This window comes from Theobroma cacao, chromosome 1 (assembly GCF_000208745.1).
Source record: "Theobroma cacao cultivar B97-61/B2 chromosome 1, Criollo_cocoa_genome_V2, whole genome shotgun sequence".
In the NCBI taxonomy this organism is placed as follows: domain Eukaryota; kingdom Viridiplantae; phylum Streptophyta; class Magnoliopsida; order Malvales; family Malvaceae; genus Theobroma; species Theobroma cacao.
The window spans coordinates 7,864,408-7,881,020 of record NC_030850.1 but is presented as its reverse complement, the minus strand read 5'-3'; the positions used below and the strand labels follow the sequence as shown (position 1 = coordinate 7,881,020).

Here is a 16,613-nt window from a genome sequence, read left to right as displayed (position 1 = left end):
ATTTCAACTTTTTAGCGCTACATAGAAAACAAAAAAAATAATTGATTTTATATATAGGAAAAAATAGTTGTTGAAAATCATTGAAATGAGTTAATTGGAAATAAAAGAAATAAGTAAGAAAAAAAATAGTTGTGGGAGATGATTAAATACATATGATCATTAGTTGATTGAAAATAAGAGAATATAGTTGAGAATTAATAGTATTTTAAAAATAAGAAAGTGACAGAAAATTGATATTTATTAAGTACATAATTAGAAAAGTGAGAAAACAAATAATTTTATTAATTATTTTTTACTTTTACATATTTTTTATTTTTATATATTTTTAATATAATTAATTATATTATTATTATTATTATTATAAAATTATAAAGACTTTTTAAATTTGAGACCTCTCCAAATTGAGTGCCTAAAGCCCTTGCTTGGGTGGCTTCACCCAAGAGCCAGCTCTGCTAATTGCATTACGATGATAATGCTGTTGCTCTATTTTTATCATTAAAACATTGAATTTGTTGCTATTGCCATGGAAAACTGCATAACAAAAATAGAAAAGCAAATCGAAGTCATCAGCTGTTGATATGCTAAATGGTGCACCAGTTTCAACTCAAGAAAGCATAAGAAAAGTCTAATATTATGACTGATATTCTATATTGACTGTTGTTGAGTTACTATTGTTATTTTGATTGTTACTTGTATAAGTTATTTTGTAACTAAATGGATGTCACAATTCTTTTTTAACAAAAGTTTATATTTTTGTAAGTGAAGTTATCTTTTTGTAATTAAAGTTTATATTTTTGTAATTGATTGTAACTTTAACTAAATTGCTACAATTTTTTTTATTCCCAATACAAATGTGAAGTTAATATAATGATGTCATTTCATGATATATATATTTTTAGATTGCATAAATAGACCAACGAAACAAAAGATAGCAGGTTTCAATACTCAAGCAGAAATTGCATTCAACATAATATTTCATATTATAAGCAAAAATTGCATTAAATTACATTGTTTCAAGATTTTCATACACTATGTCAACTTATTGGGAGAGCTAACATTGGTCAAAGCACCCCTAGGTTCGTATGCTATGGGTTTTTTGTCGACATAGTCTCTCTATTTTAAAATTTGTTAATTTAGTTTCTCTACTCCAAGATTTTGTGCAAATTGAATCCCTTTGCATAATACCGTCCAAATTTGGTGCTGACGTAATGATGACGTGTCTGAAAAAAAACAAAGAAATTGGTCAAGTGGCTTTTTTCTTCTTCTTTCCTTTGTCTAGAACTACGTCGTTTTAAGCCTACTATTTGAAGCAGCTTTCGTGTTTTTGTTTTTGTTTTCATTTTTCCTTCTTTTCTTCTAGCTCTCTTCTCTATCTACCTTGCCCTTCTTTCTCCGTATTCCAGCACCTAAACCCAGACTCTGGTCGTCGATCACTCGTGGTCGAAAATTTTAATAAAAATGAAAATCAACTTGCAATAAAAGGAAAATCACTCCCACACTCTTAATTTTAACATTTTTCTCACATAAATTAGTAGTTTTTTTATAAATTTATAATTTTAGATCTAGAAAAATCGGGATAGATTTTGAATGAACTATCCCGATTAAGAGAAAGAGGGTAAAAAATGATTTTTTTAATATTTTTATTAAATTTTCTGACAACCAACGATGATCAAAATCTTGGTTAAAGGGCTAGAATTTGGGGAGAGAAAGGCAGGTAGAGAGAGAGGGAAAAGAGCTAGAGAGAGAAGGAAAGAAATAAAAAAAAAAACTAAATGTGCTAATAGTAGCCTTAATACGATGTAATCTTAAACAAATGAGAAAAGAAAAAGAAAAATCATGTGATCAATTTTTATTTTTTTGTTTGATACGTCATTGTTATGTCAACATTGTTTACACCACATCAGGAGTTAATGGTTGATTTGGACAGTGTTAGGCGAAGGGACTTGGTTGCACAAAATATTGAAATAAAAAATTAAATTAATTAATTTTGGGATAGAGAGATTAAATTGACGAAAAACATATAATATAGGAACTTATGGGGTATTTTGACCTCTAGTATTCTCATATATAATTTGAAACAAAAAATAGTAAAAGTACTTATGAAGTATCTATACGATAAAATTTTGTTTAATTTAATTTATGTATTATGATATTTTATTCAATTTAATTTTTATATTATTTTTTTTAATTTAATTCTTATGATGTGACAAAAAACTTTTTTATCGAAATTTTTTTTTTGACACGTCAATACCACGTAGGAATCATTTGACATATTAACGTTATGTTAGCACTACTAACGATCAATTTGGACGAAATTAGGTAAATAGATTTAATTATACTCCAATATAAATAGACCCATAATTTTTTGTGGATCTAATCTGTTGGCCCAAGCTTGAGTTAAATGATTAATTTGATTCTGACCCAACAAAATTGTTCAGTCAAATTGAAAAACTATCTTTATTTTTTAATATTGAAAAAGAAATAATAATACCCCACTTACTGTGTCTATTTTTTTATTATTTAATATATATTTAATTTTTTATTTATTTCATTTCTTTTCCCTCATATTTTCTCTTTCTCTTTTATAAATCAATTATGGGTAGTTTTTGGGTTTTACTTTTGAGCAAAATAATTTGTTTTTTAAAATTTTAATCGAAATTTTAAATAAATTTATTAATTTTGAAATAAATATTTTGTATTAAAAATATAAATATTGATAAAAAATATAAAAAAATTAAATTTTTTTTTATTAATTTTTAAAAATATTATTATATAAATTTCTTTTTAAAAAAATAATTCAGAGAGCACTGATCCCCAAGATCTGGTCTTCCTCCCTTAGGAAGTATCAAATCTGGTGCCCCCTTCAGTGCTTCTTAATTTTTTTTAAATTAATAAAAAATAATAAAATATAATAATAATTTTTAAAATAAATAAAAATTAAAATATTATTTTAATATTATCATATTTTTAAATTAATGAAAACGATCGACTAATCTATTGTGAAAAATATTTTTTTGAATAAAATATATATTTCAAGAGCGTTTAAAATTATAACAAAATCTTATCCTTTTTCCTGGAAGATCACTTCCTTAATTCCTTATTGTTTTTCTTTGTTTTTTGCTTGGTTTCTTCAGCTACTGTCTGGCTTTCTTTGTTCCGTTTTTCTCTGAGAGAAAGTCAAAAGAAAATCTAATCTTACATCAATGAAGATAGGGAAAAGACATGTTCCATCACCAGTACCTCTTTCATCAGATCCGAACTTTGATCTGTCTCCGGTGGTGCAACTCCCGCTACAGCAGCAGCAGCAGTCTCCTCTACCCACTCCTTGCTTTGATCCTCACCTGTCGTCGGGTTGTGCTAATCACCCGATCGGACAACTACCAACCCAAGGCCATGATTCATTTGCTTTTCTTGCTAGAACGACCACAAGCATAAGAAGAAAGAAGATTACTAATCATCTGATAATAGAGAAAGCGGGAAAAGATACGAGAAAAAAAATTAAAATCAGATTATGAGAGAAAAAAAATAAATAGGTATTAATTAGTAATTGAAAATAGACCCATGACATTTTGAAAGAGCTGGACAGGAAATGGAGTGGAAATTATTTTGTCAATCGCAGATGGAAATTTCTTACCCCATCTGGTGTCTCACTTTCCTGCGCGGTTAATATAAAGTAAGGACGTTTAATGTAGCTTTTTTTTAGGCTTCTCTTTTATTTTTCCTCTCACTATTTATATAACACAAGCTACCACTTCAATACTCTAAAAAACAGAACTTAGTTTTAATATGTTAAGGTTTTTTTGCTGCCTTATTTGGATGTTGGCTACTGACTTCCGTGCAGAATCGTTACTGTATGGATTACATGTTTGACCGGAAATAATGTTATCCCTGCATAATCTTTGCTGCATGGAAAAGATAGGAAAAAACAGTGTATTTAAAGAAAAGAAGAAGACAAGCAGCAAAGTGGAGACCGGTGAAAAGAGCAAAGCTAATGCCTTATCCCTTCAAATACCGTCACTCACACGTTCAGTGCAATTAAATATTACAAAACATGATAAGACATGGCGTGATTATATCAGCGGAGCAGGAAAGTGGGGCACGGGATTTGTTAAGTAACTTTTAATCCTGGAAATAAAAAAAAGAAAGAGCAACTACTTTCCATGCAAACCGAAACTTCATGGTAATTGGTAAGTAACTCAAAGCCGCTCTATTTTTCTTCCATTCCAATTTTCCAAATTTGAACTTGCCTTGAAATTGGCTTTATTCTTACACCTTTACTTGTTCTTTCTGAAATTTAGTGATAAAAGCGAGAACTAATTTGAAATGAGCGAGATGCTGGCAACGTTTCTTGCCTCGACTCCATTGTTGGAAGAGGCATGGAGGCTATGCAGCATCGCAGACACAACCTTTCCAGGGGCTTACCTGGTGCAGCAGATTGGAAGCGTCGCCTACGTTGCTTTTTCTGGCAGACAAGCGGATCCTGGGTCAGACCAGAGCCGCGAAAATCCGGCGCGTTTGGATGCTGAAGACGGTGGCCTTTTCGCTCCCCTTTATCGTGAAGCAGAGAAGCCCATCAGGGTGCATAGTGGAATGTTAAGGCTTTTCCTGTCAATGTATCAAAGTTTGCAAATCCAGGTCAGGTTTTTCTTTTAGACTTTTACCTTGTCGTAGATATAATTTTTCCATTCATCATTTGCTCTTTCATGTTTTCTTTGTTTATTCGAATTTTAAACTTTAACCTTAAATCAAGTCTAGATTTATTTATAATTAAGTATATATACATATTCACAAACAACCGTTCCATATAAGTAGTAGTAATTCTTAGTAATTGAATTATATTGAAATTGCCAAGCTCATGCATAGACTATGTACTCGGGGTTAGCTTGTGTGTTAAAACTTCTAGATCCTCCCTTAGACCTTAGACCATAGTGTAATTAACTAGCCAATTCTTCTGATAGAAACAGAAATTTCATTGAATATCAGATACATCTGGATCCCAAAAAATATACACCCGTTGGATGCCAACCTCACAATCAATTGGTAAGGAACAAAGTCTAAAATATCATAAACCATGCTGCCACCATCCCAAAGATAGAGACTAGGTTTAAATGATGGGGTTCTGGCATTTTGGTAGGAACATCAAAGGTGAAAAGTGAGAATTTTTTGTGGGGTCATCATTAAAACACTCAATCAAACCTTCAAACGATGAATAATTGTTGCATTTTTTCGGAAATGGAGGTAATGGAAACTGAAATGATGGCTGAGATATAACTTTAATCAGTAATGTCCGCACATCTCTTGGTACTAAAGACAGCATTCCCGGTGGTAGGTGTGAAAAGGGAAGCATAAAGGATGGAAGTTAGAAAATTACCTCTTGGAGCTCCCCTACTTGTTATCACAAATCCTTTTCTAAAGAGTGAAGTAGGGTCCCAAGCAGAGATGACACATGGTGACAAAAACAGGAACTTCAATCAACCAAAATTTATTCTACATATGTATAACTTTGCTTGAACTTAATATGAAAGCAATTAAGTTATCAATTATGAATATAGTAGTATTAGTAGCAATTATCACAGGTCAATCTTATGGTGATACTTGATAGAATATTGAGTTCACATTCAATGTTCTAGAAGCCAATTCATTTTAGTTGGGTAGTGGTCTTCAAACAAAGCCTCCTCAGTCCTTTCTTCAAATCAAAATAATAACAATAAAAAAATAAAACCACCCTGGACTGACTGACTTACTTGCACTTTCTTTGATCCACTGGTGTCGGCAAAATCTTTTATTGTTGGTTAATCCGACCATTTCCATTTCGGAAGCCTTTTGCTGGTTGGTTGGTTGGTTGGGGTCAACTTTTCTAAGAAGAAACAAGCAAGCTTTGCATTACCCCTACATGTTTTTTTTTTTTCTCACATTGGATTCAATTTGCATGAGAGATATTTTAAGTAACAAAATTTGATGGCTGATGCAGTTTGCGTCGTTAATAGGAAAAGTGAAGTCAGTAGTGATCACAGGCCACTCCATAGGAGGAACAACAGCCTCTCTTTCAGCTCTATGGCTCCTCTGTTATCTGCAGTCCATGTCTTCTCCAATAACGTCGGTGCTATGCATCACATTCGGCTCTCCGTTGCTAGGAAACGAAGCCCTTCATCGATCAATTCTCCGAGAACGATGGGGTGGAAACTTTTGCCATGTCGTTTCAAAGCATGATATCATGCCCAGGCTACTCTTTGCAGATGTAGTACCTAACCACATTTCCAAAATACATGCCCTGATAAGTTTCTCTCACCATTGCATGGCTGCTCCACACCTGGTTGTTGCAAGCCTTTCTTCTCAGCTAGTCGATGATGTAGAAGATATTTTTCACTGTGTTTTAAAGGACTTGGAACTGTTAGCGCAAGCTGAAGAGCCATCAGAGAATGTGTTTTGGCCATTTGGGAGCTATGTTTTCTGCTGCCAAGAAGGTGCCATTTGCCTCGATTATGCGGCATCTGTTATGAAGATGATGTATCTGATGCTGGCAACGGGTTCACCAAGTTGTAGCATTGAGGATCATCTCAAGTATGGAGATTATGTTGGGAAAGTTTCTAAACACTTTTTGAGGGCTAGAAACTTTCAGGAAGAGGATCTTCCTGATTCTAGCTATGAAGCTGGAGTGGCATTGGCATTGCAGTCCACAGAACTAGTTATCAAGGTAATCTTTTTTCTCATAAGGAAAACTTAATTAGTTCCCCTGCTTACCATATATAAATGTATAACAAAGTCAGTTTACTTTTTTGTTAAATTTCTTTTTTTTATTTGAATTGAAATAAACTAACAGGAACCAGTTGAAGACCTGTGCCTTTCTGTACAAAACTCAAACCTGACAAAAGAAGTTGCAATTAGGGCCAAGGACTGTCTACAAATGGCTCGTGATGGTAATAAGCCAACCCTGATTGCAGCCAATCTAGCAACAAAATTGTCCAAGATAGTACCTTTCAGAATTGAAATTGAGTGGTACAAATTCTACTGCGATGAGGCTGATGATCAAATGGGTTACTATGATTCCTTCAAGCTTAAGGCGCGCTGGAAAAGAGAGTCCAGAATCAACATGAACCGCTATAAGCTTGCTGTTTTCTGGAATAGTGTAATCGATATGTTGGAAAACAAGAAGCTGCCTCACGATTTTCACAGAAGGGGAAAGTGGGTAAACGCTTCCCAATTCTATAAGCTTCTTGTGGAACCATTGGATATCGCAGACTACTACCGAGCAGGGAAGCATCGCGAACGTGGCCATTACATTACGCATGGGAGGGAAAGGAGGTATGAATTTTTTGATAAGTGGTGGAGGGACAGAGGCATTCCGGAGGAAGAGAACAAAAGGAGCAAATTTGCCAACTTCACCCAAGATTCATGCTTTTGGGCTAAGGTGGAAGAAGCTAGGGAGTGGCTAGATAATGTCAGAAGTGAGAGTGATGTAAAGAAGCGAGATCTGTTGTGGCGCAAGATTGACTTGTTTGAACAATATGCGAGGAAGTTGATTGAGAATAAGGAGATCTCTGAAGATGTATTAGCAAAAAATTCTAGCTTCAGTCGGTGGATGGAAGACTGGAAAGAACTGAAATCATAGGTTCAGCAATTCCCTATCAGGTTTCAGGTTTTGTGGCTGGGAAGGTAGTTCCTTAGTCTGCTTTCTGGCAGATGGATATGCTATTCGGTGGCTTGTAAAATATGTAGAAAATCGTTTCGTGTAGCTTTGGTTCATGAATTCGCACACTTCTTTTATATGAACCTTCTTATCCTGCATAAATCATTTCAGTCCATTGCAATCTGAAATTTGGTTATCAAGATGACTACTCTAAATTCTGATGGATGAAACTGTAAGGCACATGGCAAATACACGAGGGAGAAACAAGCATTTTGATGCATTCATAAAAATATGAACTTGTGCATGAAGTTAAACCTTTCCATTCTGAATTTCTATGTTCCTAACAGGTCCCTTAAACCATTTCCTTGCATCCACCACCCACCACAGCATTATCAGAGACAAACCCACACCTAAAGCTACAGGTGCATAATTGAAAGTTTCCCCAGTAATTGGGTAGTAAGTTGGTAAAAGAAACACTGAACAAGTGTAACAAATCCACAGAAAGGCAATCAGGCAGACTGGTCTTCTAGCTCTCCCCAAGTAAAATGGCCCGGCTTTAAAGTTCTTCTCTGCCATTACCATTCTTGCAAAGATTGGGACTGCATAGCCCCCAACCCATCCAATCGTACATATGGAAGTTATGGCTGTGAATACTACATTGACTTTTAAGATTGGAAGTCCAAGCAAAATGCATATGGCTGCACAAAGCCATACTGCATTTGAAGGAACTTTGCGCTTTGGGTGCACTTGTCGCCATATGGATGAAAAAGGAATTCCTTTATCTCTTGATAATGCATACACCTGAAGCATACAATGGTTCAAGTCAGTTGTGAATAGTTGTGAAAACTAAGTAATCCAACTAATGATGACTGGCAGAATGTTATAACAAACATTAAATTCTTTCCCTTGGGATTACTAACAATCTGAATTTTGTAAAAACAGAAACTTTATCAAACATATGATCCAAACCAAGGAATTTTTGTGGGTACTTTAGTAATTGAAATTTAAATGATCGAACCATCAAAATGAGAAGGAAAAAAAAAACCATCAAAATGAGAAGTGCTTATTATTCTCTGGTTCATGAATCAGCATGAAGGATCGACAGAACAATTTATGCAACAGCATGCTCCTGTTGTTATCTAACTTCCCATGACATGCTTTCAAGAATTATGTACGCTTTCCATGTGGAATATAAGGGCAAAACCCCAGACCTAAGGACGAGGCAAACATCCTACACAAAAAGTTCTACCCTTTGTTGTACGGCTAAAGATGGTTTTTGGTCCTCGAAGGTTGATCTAGTGAGGCTTCAAAAACATTAACCACATAGCTAGGAACATAGATTACTTACTACTCTGGCTGCACTTGTAGTGATTGAGAGCCCGCCAAAGAAGTAAGAGCCCCAGATGACAAATAGTAATACAATTGCTCCAGCAGAATTATGATACCTCCCATGGAATGCATCGTACAGTATTTGTGCTGGCACAAATGCTCCTGCCGTCTCATTGCTTGGATCATACAGGTAACTGAAATCCTGAATGAAAGGATAGCAAATACATGCAAGATTCAGTATTTTACTAGCACTTGTACGATGTCTAAACCTAAGAAGAAAATTCTTCCAGCTACCAATAGATGTTACTCTGCTCATAGAAGTAGAACTTTTCTGCCAGGATACGATAATTGCTTCTAAAGTTTAAAGGATCTACCATCATTAGAGTGTTTAATGTGCATAACAACTCTGAACAATTATCAAACTGCAGAAAATGATAAGCTGTTTAGACATACCTGAATGCTGAAAGTAAGCGCCAAAATGTATGCCCATCCAAATATTGAAATGATCCCAATGCTAGACAGAATAGCAATAGGACCATTCTTATCTGCTCCTTTTGTTTCTTCAGTTAAATGTGCCGCTGCATCGTATCCATAAAGTGAATACTGACTGACCAGAAAAGAGAGGATAACTGCATAAGGTTTGCTTGATACTCCTGTTGCATCTGCCCCCACTTCGAAATTGGTGAATACGTAAGATGCAGATTTTGTAGTCAGTGCAACCAAAGGGAGCATTATAACAATAACTAAGCCACCGATAACCTGACAAAACAGAACTTTCGGTATATGGTTGAAGAAACTATAACTGGCATACTGTTTGAGTAAAACAGTCAAAAGGACTGAATAAATTATATGATGTATTATCTCTATGCACCTCTTATCTCAAAAACAGGACAGATTGGTTTTCATTGTTTTGCTCTTTGTTTTATATTACTTATTTGTTTATTTGCTTTTCTGATTTGAACAATATAACACTTTAACAGGAGCACCAGATGCAGAAGAGAGGAGATGCCTTAGAATACAGAATAAAAACTAGTTTAACCAGTTAAGTAGAATGGAACTTTCTCATATAACCACACAGAATTACTAATGCTTAATTTGGTATGAAGAAAGGTGGTAAGAGGTTACTCGGTTTAATTGATGCCAACTTTATCCCAGATCACTGGAAAACTTCTCATTCCAACCCTGACTGGCCTAGTTCTCTTTAATATTTTCAATTTATTGTCACCAAAGCTGTATAAATGATCTAGATGAGAGGTTCATATACTGTGGCAACAAGCCCTAGTTACTCAAGTTATGTTTGTTAAATGCTAAATTCTACATTTTCAACAGAGCCCTTATAAATGCTGAATTCACTAAACTTTAGATCAACAGTTATGAATGCTAAATCTAGTAACTTATCCAATTAGGACCCCATTATCTCTGCTGCATTGAAGAATGATGTGCAACTTCAGAGCTTCAGATGGAAATTCGCTGACTTTTACCTCAAGTCAGATTTCTTTTGTAAATTGCAGGGGTTTCCCTGTCTTGATGAATGGAAATTAACTTTTCAAAAAAAAAAAAAAAGAAAAAAGAATTGCTACATTCTGATGCCAAGAGAATGTATGGTTTCTAATCGTGTTTTCTCTATCCCCAACTTTCTTTATTGCACCTCAGGCTATAAATGAACCAAACCTTATGCTATAATTCTACACATACCATTAAAGGTACACACTAAGAAGCCTAAAAGAAAAGAAAATGTAAAAATTTTACCTGCCACCAAATTGAAATTATGTCGATGAAAGCAATCACTTCCAATGCAAACGTGTTCAGCACTGCCCATATTATAGTGAGACTCACATACATGCATAAAAAGAGCCACTTTGGAGCAAAATATCCTCCATCTTTATTAGTTCCTGTGCTTAATAAGATGATGCTCTGCAGTGTTTGTGATCCTGCATACGCCTTCCATGCCAAACACAAATAGTTAATTTTGATCCTTCCAATTCAAACAAAATAGTAGTTTGATGGAACACTGTTTTTTTTCATTCTTTGCAAATACCTGGGTACCTATGCCAGCTATAAGCCCTATGGTCTCAAGCCAAGCACAGCACCACGATGAGAGTGGACCCCATTTTGGACCAGCTAAATGGGCAGCCCAGAAGTAAAGAGAACCTGTTGTCTGTTCAATTTACAAGCAAGAGGAAGTCATTATCCTCAAAATTCAGAGGCTATATGAGAATTAGATGCAGTAAGCTTCAGAATAACTGGTTACACATAAAATACTGTTACAAAAACAGCGGCTGCACTAGGCTATGACAATTATTATGGAACTCTTTCTTGTTCCATCTTTCTCTGCAGCTTTTTTCACTTGAATCTTAAAATTGCTCTAGTTAAGGGAACAACCAAGATAAATCTGTTTACTTTAAGGATCCCCAACAAAAATGTTTTACAAAATATTGCAGTTCACTAAAGTTCATCAGGTTAGAGATTAGATAGTTTGCATAATTTCAACCCTATTCTTCTCTCTTTTAAGTACTGCAACCCCTTGTTCATGTCACAATTCACTTTTTATTTTGGCTACAGTGTCACGTTTAGAATAGTTATTCTTTGATTACAAGCTGGGAAGGCTACATGATATTCATGGTTTGATTACAGGACATGGATTCAGTCACGTGTATACGGCATATTCTTGCTCTCTGACCTCATGTTAGAATCTTTTGGCATCAGTTCTAGTTCAAGGCTTCAAGCCATCATATAACTTAGATATAAGTTTTTGGTCCCCTTTTTTGTGCTTTTAAGTATGTTTATGCGCAAGAACATGAAAGAACAGACAAGCAGGTAATTATTAGCAGGGAAAAAAGCTTCATGGGTGGAGGCAGAAAATCCAATTGAACGTGAAAAGAGAATCGGATCAAAAGAATCGCAACAAGATGGAAAGGGACAAACTGGAAAAGAGGAACAGATCTCAGCCATCGCGATTCCAACAAACCAGGTGAAGAAAGATACAACCACCCATCCCCAAACAAGACTAGCAGGACCTGCATATTGAAGGCTTGAACCATACAGGGGAGTTATCCCAGTGAATAGTGTCATTGTTGAAAACGATATTGCTAGAGTCTTGAACAGAGTCTGCAAGAAGATAAAAGAACATCAACTTATCTCTAAAAGATTACAAATAAACAGTTTATGATGAAATCAAACTGAAGAGATTACAATCAGTTGCATCAGGTATGGAATAATCGAGAATACAAGCAAACAAGAAAGAAGAAAAGAAGAATAAAGCCAAACCATTTCTCTTCTTAGCTCTTGCTTGTATCCAAGCTCATTAAGGCGCTTCTCACCAGAATCCATGTCTTGGAATAGTGTTGGCTCTTGCTGGTTGCGCTCCATGAACTCTAGATATCTGTTGATAGTTTAGGTCTAAATGGGAATTAAAGCAGTCATATGGAATTGAGATAACAAAGGAAGATTCAAAAAGGAATTGGGAGAGAGAAAGAAGGGTTGACTAATGCATATGCTTTCCATCTTTGTTTGCACAAGAATCAAAGGTCAATGTTTGAATTTTCGTTACTTGTTCCCTCCAAGCAACTATTATAACGGCTATTGTTTATTTTCAGTTTCACATTTCCTCTTTGTATATATATGTGTGTGTGTCAATATCATGTTGGAAAATTGTAACCTCAAGCATCAATTTTTTTTCTTGCATTAACTTCCCATCCCACAACCCCAGGCTTGACTTTTCATTTTTGGCCAAAGCAACAAAAGACTCATCTTCATTGCTTGAATATATATATATATATATATATATATATATATATATATATATAAGCAGACAAATATTGATTTTTCTGATTCTTTCCTTGGGAAAGATCCTGCTTAAAAGTCCACATGAACTAGTGCTAGCTGTTCAATGAGGGCTCACAGGGAAGTTGACTTTTAGTTTTTAGCCACGTCGGTAAAACATGATTGGACGCAATCTGTTGAAACTTTGAAACACAGCAGACAGGAGTGCCCTTTCGCCGGGATTAAGTAGTGTTTTGAGATCCTAAGTAATAGTTAATTTTGTCATACCATATCATGCATTATTATAGTGATCAATATAGGCTTATTTTTAAGATTATAATTAATTAATTATGGTAGCCTTGTTTACCATTTTGCTTACATCTGGCAAACTAATAATTGTGCGAAGCCTAGGGTGGAGGTGTTTCCAGATCCATTGCCTAATTATACCACTGGAATGGGTTGAGTATCAGTTTAACATAATGTCTTTTATTTTTTTATTGAGTGCAATGGTGGCAACTGAATAATTGGATATTAAGGTGCGACACTCCTTTGTAGTGTGTACAATTAAGAGTATAGTATAGTACCTTAGGATGTAATATATACGTGGTGTGAGAATTACAAGAGCTTAAGGCGTGTGACATTTTCATTTCATAATGAATTTTATTACTAACTTAGGGTGAGCGTGAATTGGCCATTCCTATTAGGAATGATTATGGGTCAATATATATAAATTCAACACCTTGGTACACTGCATTTCCTGTTGTACAATGAAATGGATGATGGTGAAAACACAAATTATATCCAAATGTTTGACGAGGTATTCAATTGTGTAGAGATATAATGACATTTCATGTCATGTTTACTTCGAGATTATGTCCAAAATTAATACGAAATCTTTCTATTCATCATTCATCTAAAAAATTTTTTTAGTAAAGCAATATTGATAATTCTCTTTTTGCATATTCACAAATAAAAACTCATAACCACATTGACATTGTCAATGATATTGTTATTTATTAAAATTTAAGGTTAGTAATGATTATGAAAATGAAATTGTCAATGTGATCTTACATTACATAATAATCATTCCAATTCTATTATTACACATAGATATTAATGATTTGGTGCTCTCTTGGGAGTCTCGATTAGGCTCCAGAGGGGAGTTCCAGTGCTCCCCATCTGGGGAGGTTTTTTTTTTTAATTAATAAAAAAAAATAAAATTATATAATAGTAATTTTAAAAATTAATAAAAGATAAAATTATTTTTTTTTACTTTTGTCACGTCATCAAATTAATTAAAACACTAACACTTGACTAATAGTTGGATCTAAGTGTCCAATGAAAAATATTTTTTTGAGGTGAAGTGTTTATTTTGAAAATTAATAAATTTTTGTGTAATTTTGATCAAAACTTAAAAAGATAAAGGTATTTTACCCTATAATCTAATATATATTTTTTTTCAAGAATTGAAGAATCCAATCCAAGAAAACATGGTATCTGTAACCATATGAAACCCCCTTTTCCATTCTTATCTGCCAGATAGACACTTACATATGTGTGTTTCACACTGTTATATTCTCCAAAGGAATACTTCTAAATTACTACTAGGACCAATTTTTGGAATTTAACTGATGATTGGGAATTTGGTTTTCTTTCTGTTTTTTATCCCCATAAGTTCAATAATGGGGTTACCAGCAATAATTTGGAGAGTGCTGTTTGCTCAATCAATCTATAAATACAGGTAGGCAATTAAGTAGAGGTGCATGCCTGTAGTAATGCTTAATCATTTTTTACCCCAACTCATCATCATGTGTTGTTATAAATGCTTGTATGGTAGATATTTGGCAGAGAAAAAAAACTTGGCTATATTGTTGGATTGTTCAGCACCAAAAACTTGAGACAATTGAATATGTTTTTTGTTGGTTTTTTTTTTTCTCTTTTCATGAAACATGAAGTATTTGCAACCAAAGATTCACAATTGGGATGTATTTTACTGCTCTCTTCTCTGTTGTGTTTTTCCCTTCTGGTGTTGAACTAGAGAATTCCATCTGTTTTGTCTTTCAACTTCTCTTCAACTGAGATCCAGGAGTTTGGAGTAATATAAAATAAATGCCCTCAAATCTACTCAAAACATAGAAGTAAAATCCTTTTGATATTTATAAAGAAAATGACTCTCACCACACATTCTCTCCCATTGATCCCTGATGCAACATTAGAAAAAAAAGTTCACCTTTATCATAAAACTCTAGGCAATAATGCTCCATCCACCAGTAAAAAAGAGAGAAGACAAGACACAGAAACTTTGCAGTAGCTGCAGAGGTGGGGTGTTGGGTGCCCTGAAATTTTTCCACAAGATCCACTGAACGAAGCCCATCTCCCTTTCAAGAAGGCCCATTATTAATTGTTGTTATTTGTCCATATTTGCCCATTTCTATTTTCTTTTTCTTCTGTATTTTTGGACCCTTTGTCAAGATGGATTTTTTTTTTTAAATAATGAAAGATGTTTAACAGCTTCTTTAAAATGCAAGGAATATTGGGTTAATTGTGTTTTTCCAAGATTCAACCAATCTTATGCTTTTGCAAGCAAATCAAAAGCATGATTGTTGATTCCCATATGTGTAACACATTCCCTTCCATTAGCATTTAATCTCCTTTAGCAAGAACGAAATTCTACCACTCCCATTGTAGTTACCTTGCGTTTTGCTATGTGTCAGAATTGCTTTTGATTTGACTTGGAAACCTTATCTTGAGTACTGGTGGTGGAAACTACCTTTGCATTTCAATGTAGTCCAATGATTAATACTAGTAATTTACTTCATTTTCGCATCAAAATGATTGATACTGGTGGTGGAAACCCTATGTTGAGAACTTGTTTTACTGTAAGTCTGATTAAGTGGGAGTCTTGATTGTTCGTCACTTGCTTTTTCTTTTTTATTTAACACAGTACAAATTAATTATTTAGGAATTTTAATAATATGGACAGGTGGTATAATTTTGGGATTGAGACAGGAATGGAGGCACCAAGTCGGGGCAGAAGATTTACGTTCTCAACTACAGTCCAGAATGATTATCCTTTAGACCATCACATTCAATAGTGGACCACAGATAAAATTTACTTCCCCTCCCAAAAATTAAAAATTGGCCTTTTCAACCATAGATTCCAAAGTTGTAAGTGGTTGTTTTCAATTTACTTTACCACCGCATCAAGTTGGAACCCAATAAAATTAAAGTAGTTCCATCCTTCCATTATTATTCCATCCAAATCTTGCCAAAAATTAAAAAAAAAAACATTTACATTGCATTTAGTTGATATGTTGGATTTTTATTTTTTTATAAAAATAAATAAAATAATAAAAAATTAACCTAACAAAATCTTTAACTCAATATATACTTACGATTGGAGAAGAGCATCAAATAAGTTAAAATTTCTGCATTCGAAAATTTGACTCATTGATTAGTGTATGATCTCTTTACTGAAAAAGAGAGTTCGAATATATTTTCTCCCAATTCTGAAAAAAACAAAATTAAAATCCCTAATATTTAAATCTTGACGTATATTTTCATTTCTTAAGGCATTGTCGACGATGGTGATTTTAACATTTCGAATATTGATGAGTCCCATACTTCAAAAGATTCTCTTTCTTCTTATATTTTCCCACTTTATTACATGTACTATTAATTTTCTTATTATAAATACAATTTCAAATCATCAATTCAATTAGTGATTTTTTAATTATTTTTTAAATTAATATTTAAATTGAGGCTAAACGTTTAAATATTTTTTCAATTAAAAGTCAAATGTTTCGATTGTAACAATTATTGATGGATCTTATACTCCAAAAGATTCTCTTTCTTCTTATATTTTTCCACTTTATGACATGTACTACTAATTTTC

The 16,613-nt window shown here is 33.9% G+C and overlaps 2 protein-coding genes across 2 annotated transcripts; one reads left to right on the top strand and one right to left on the bottom strand.

Moving 5' to 3' along the window:
• On the top strand, window positions 4,145–7,823 carry LOC18611930 (lipase-like PAD4). The gene is made up of 4 exons (XM_007048434.2): window positions 4,145–4,187; window positions 4,299–4,635; window positions 5,972–6,694; window positions 6,821–7,823. The coding sequence occupies exons 2-4, from the start codon at window positions 4,324–4,326 to the stop codon at window positions 7,607–7,609; spliced, it is 1,824 nt and encodes a 607-aa protein (XP_007048496.2). The 5' UTR covers window positions 4,145–4,187; window positions 4,299–4,323; the 3' UTR covers window positions 7,610–7,823.
• LOC18611929 (amino-acid permease BAT1 homolog) lies at window positions 7,932–12,358 on the bottom strand. The gene is made up of 7 exons (XM_018114195.1): window positions 12,224–12,358; window positions 11,882–12,064; window positions 10,995–11,114; window positions 10,706–10,897; window positions 9,410–9,715; window positions 8,976–9,158; window positions 7,932–8,428 (listed from the first exon to the last, which is right to left on the bottom strand). Exons 1-7 carry the CDS (start codon window positions 12,323–12,325, stop codon window positions 7,937–7,939), a joined length of 1,578 nt encoding a protein of 525 aa, XP_017969684.1. The 5' UTR covers window positions 12,326–12,358; the 3' UTR covers window positions 7,932–7,936.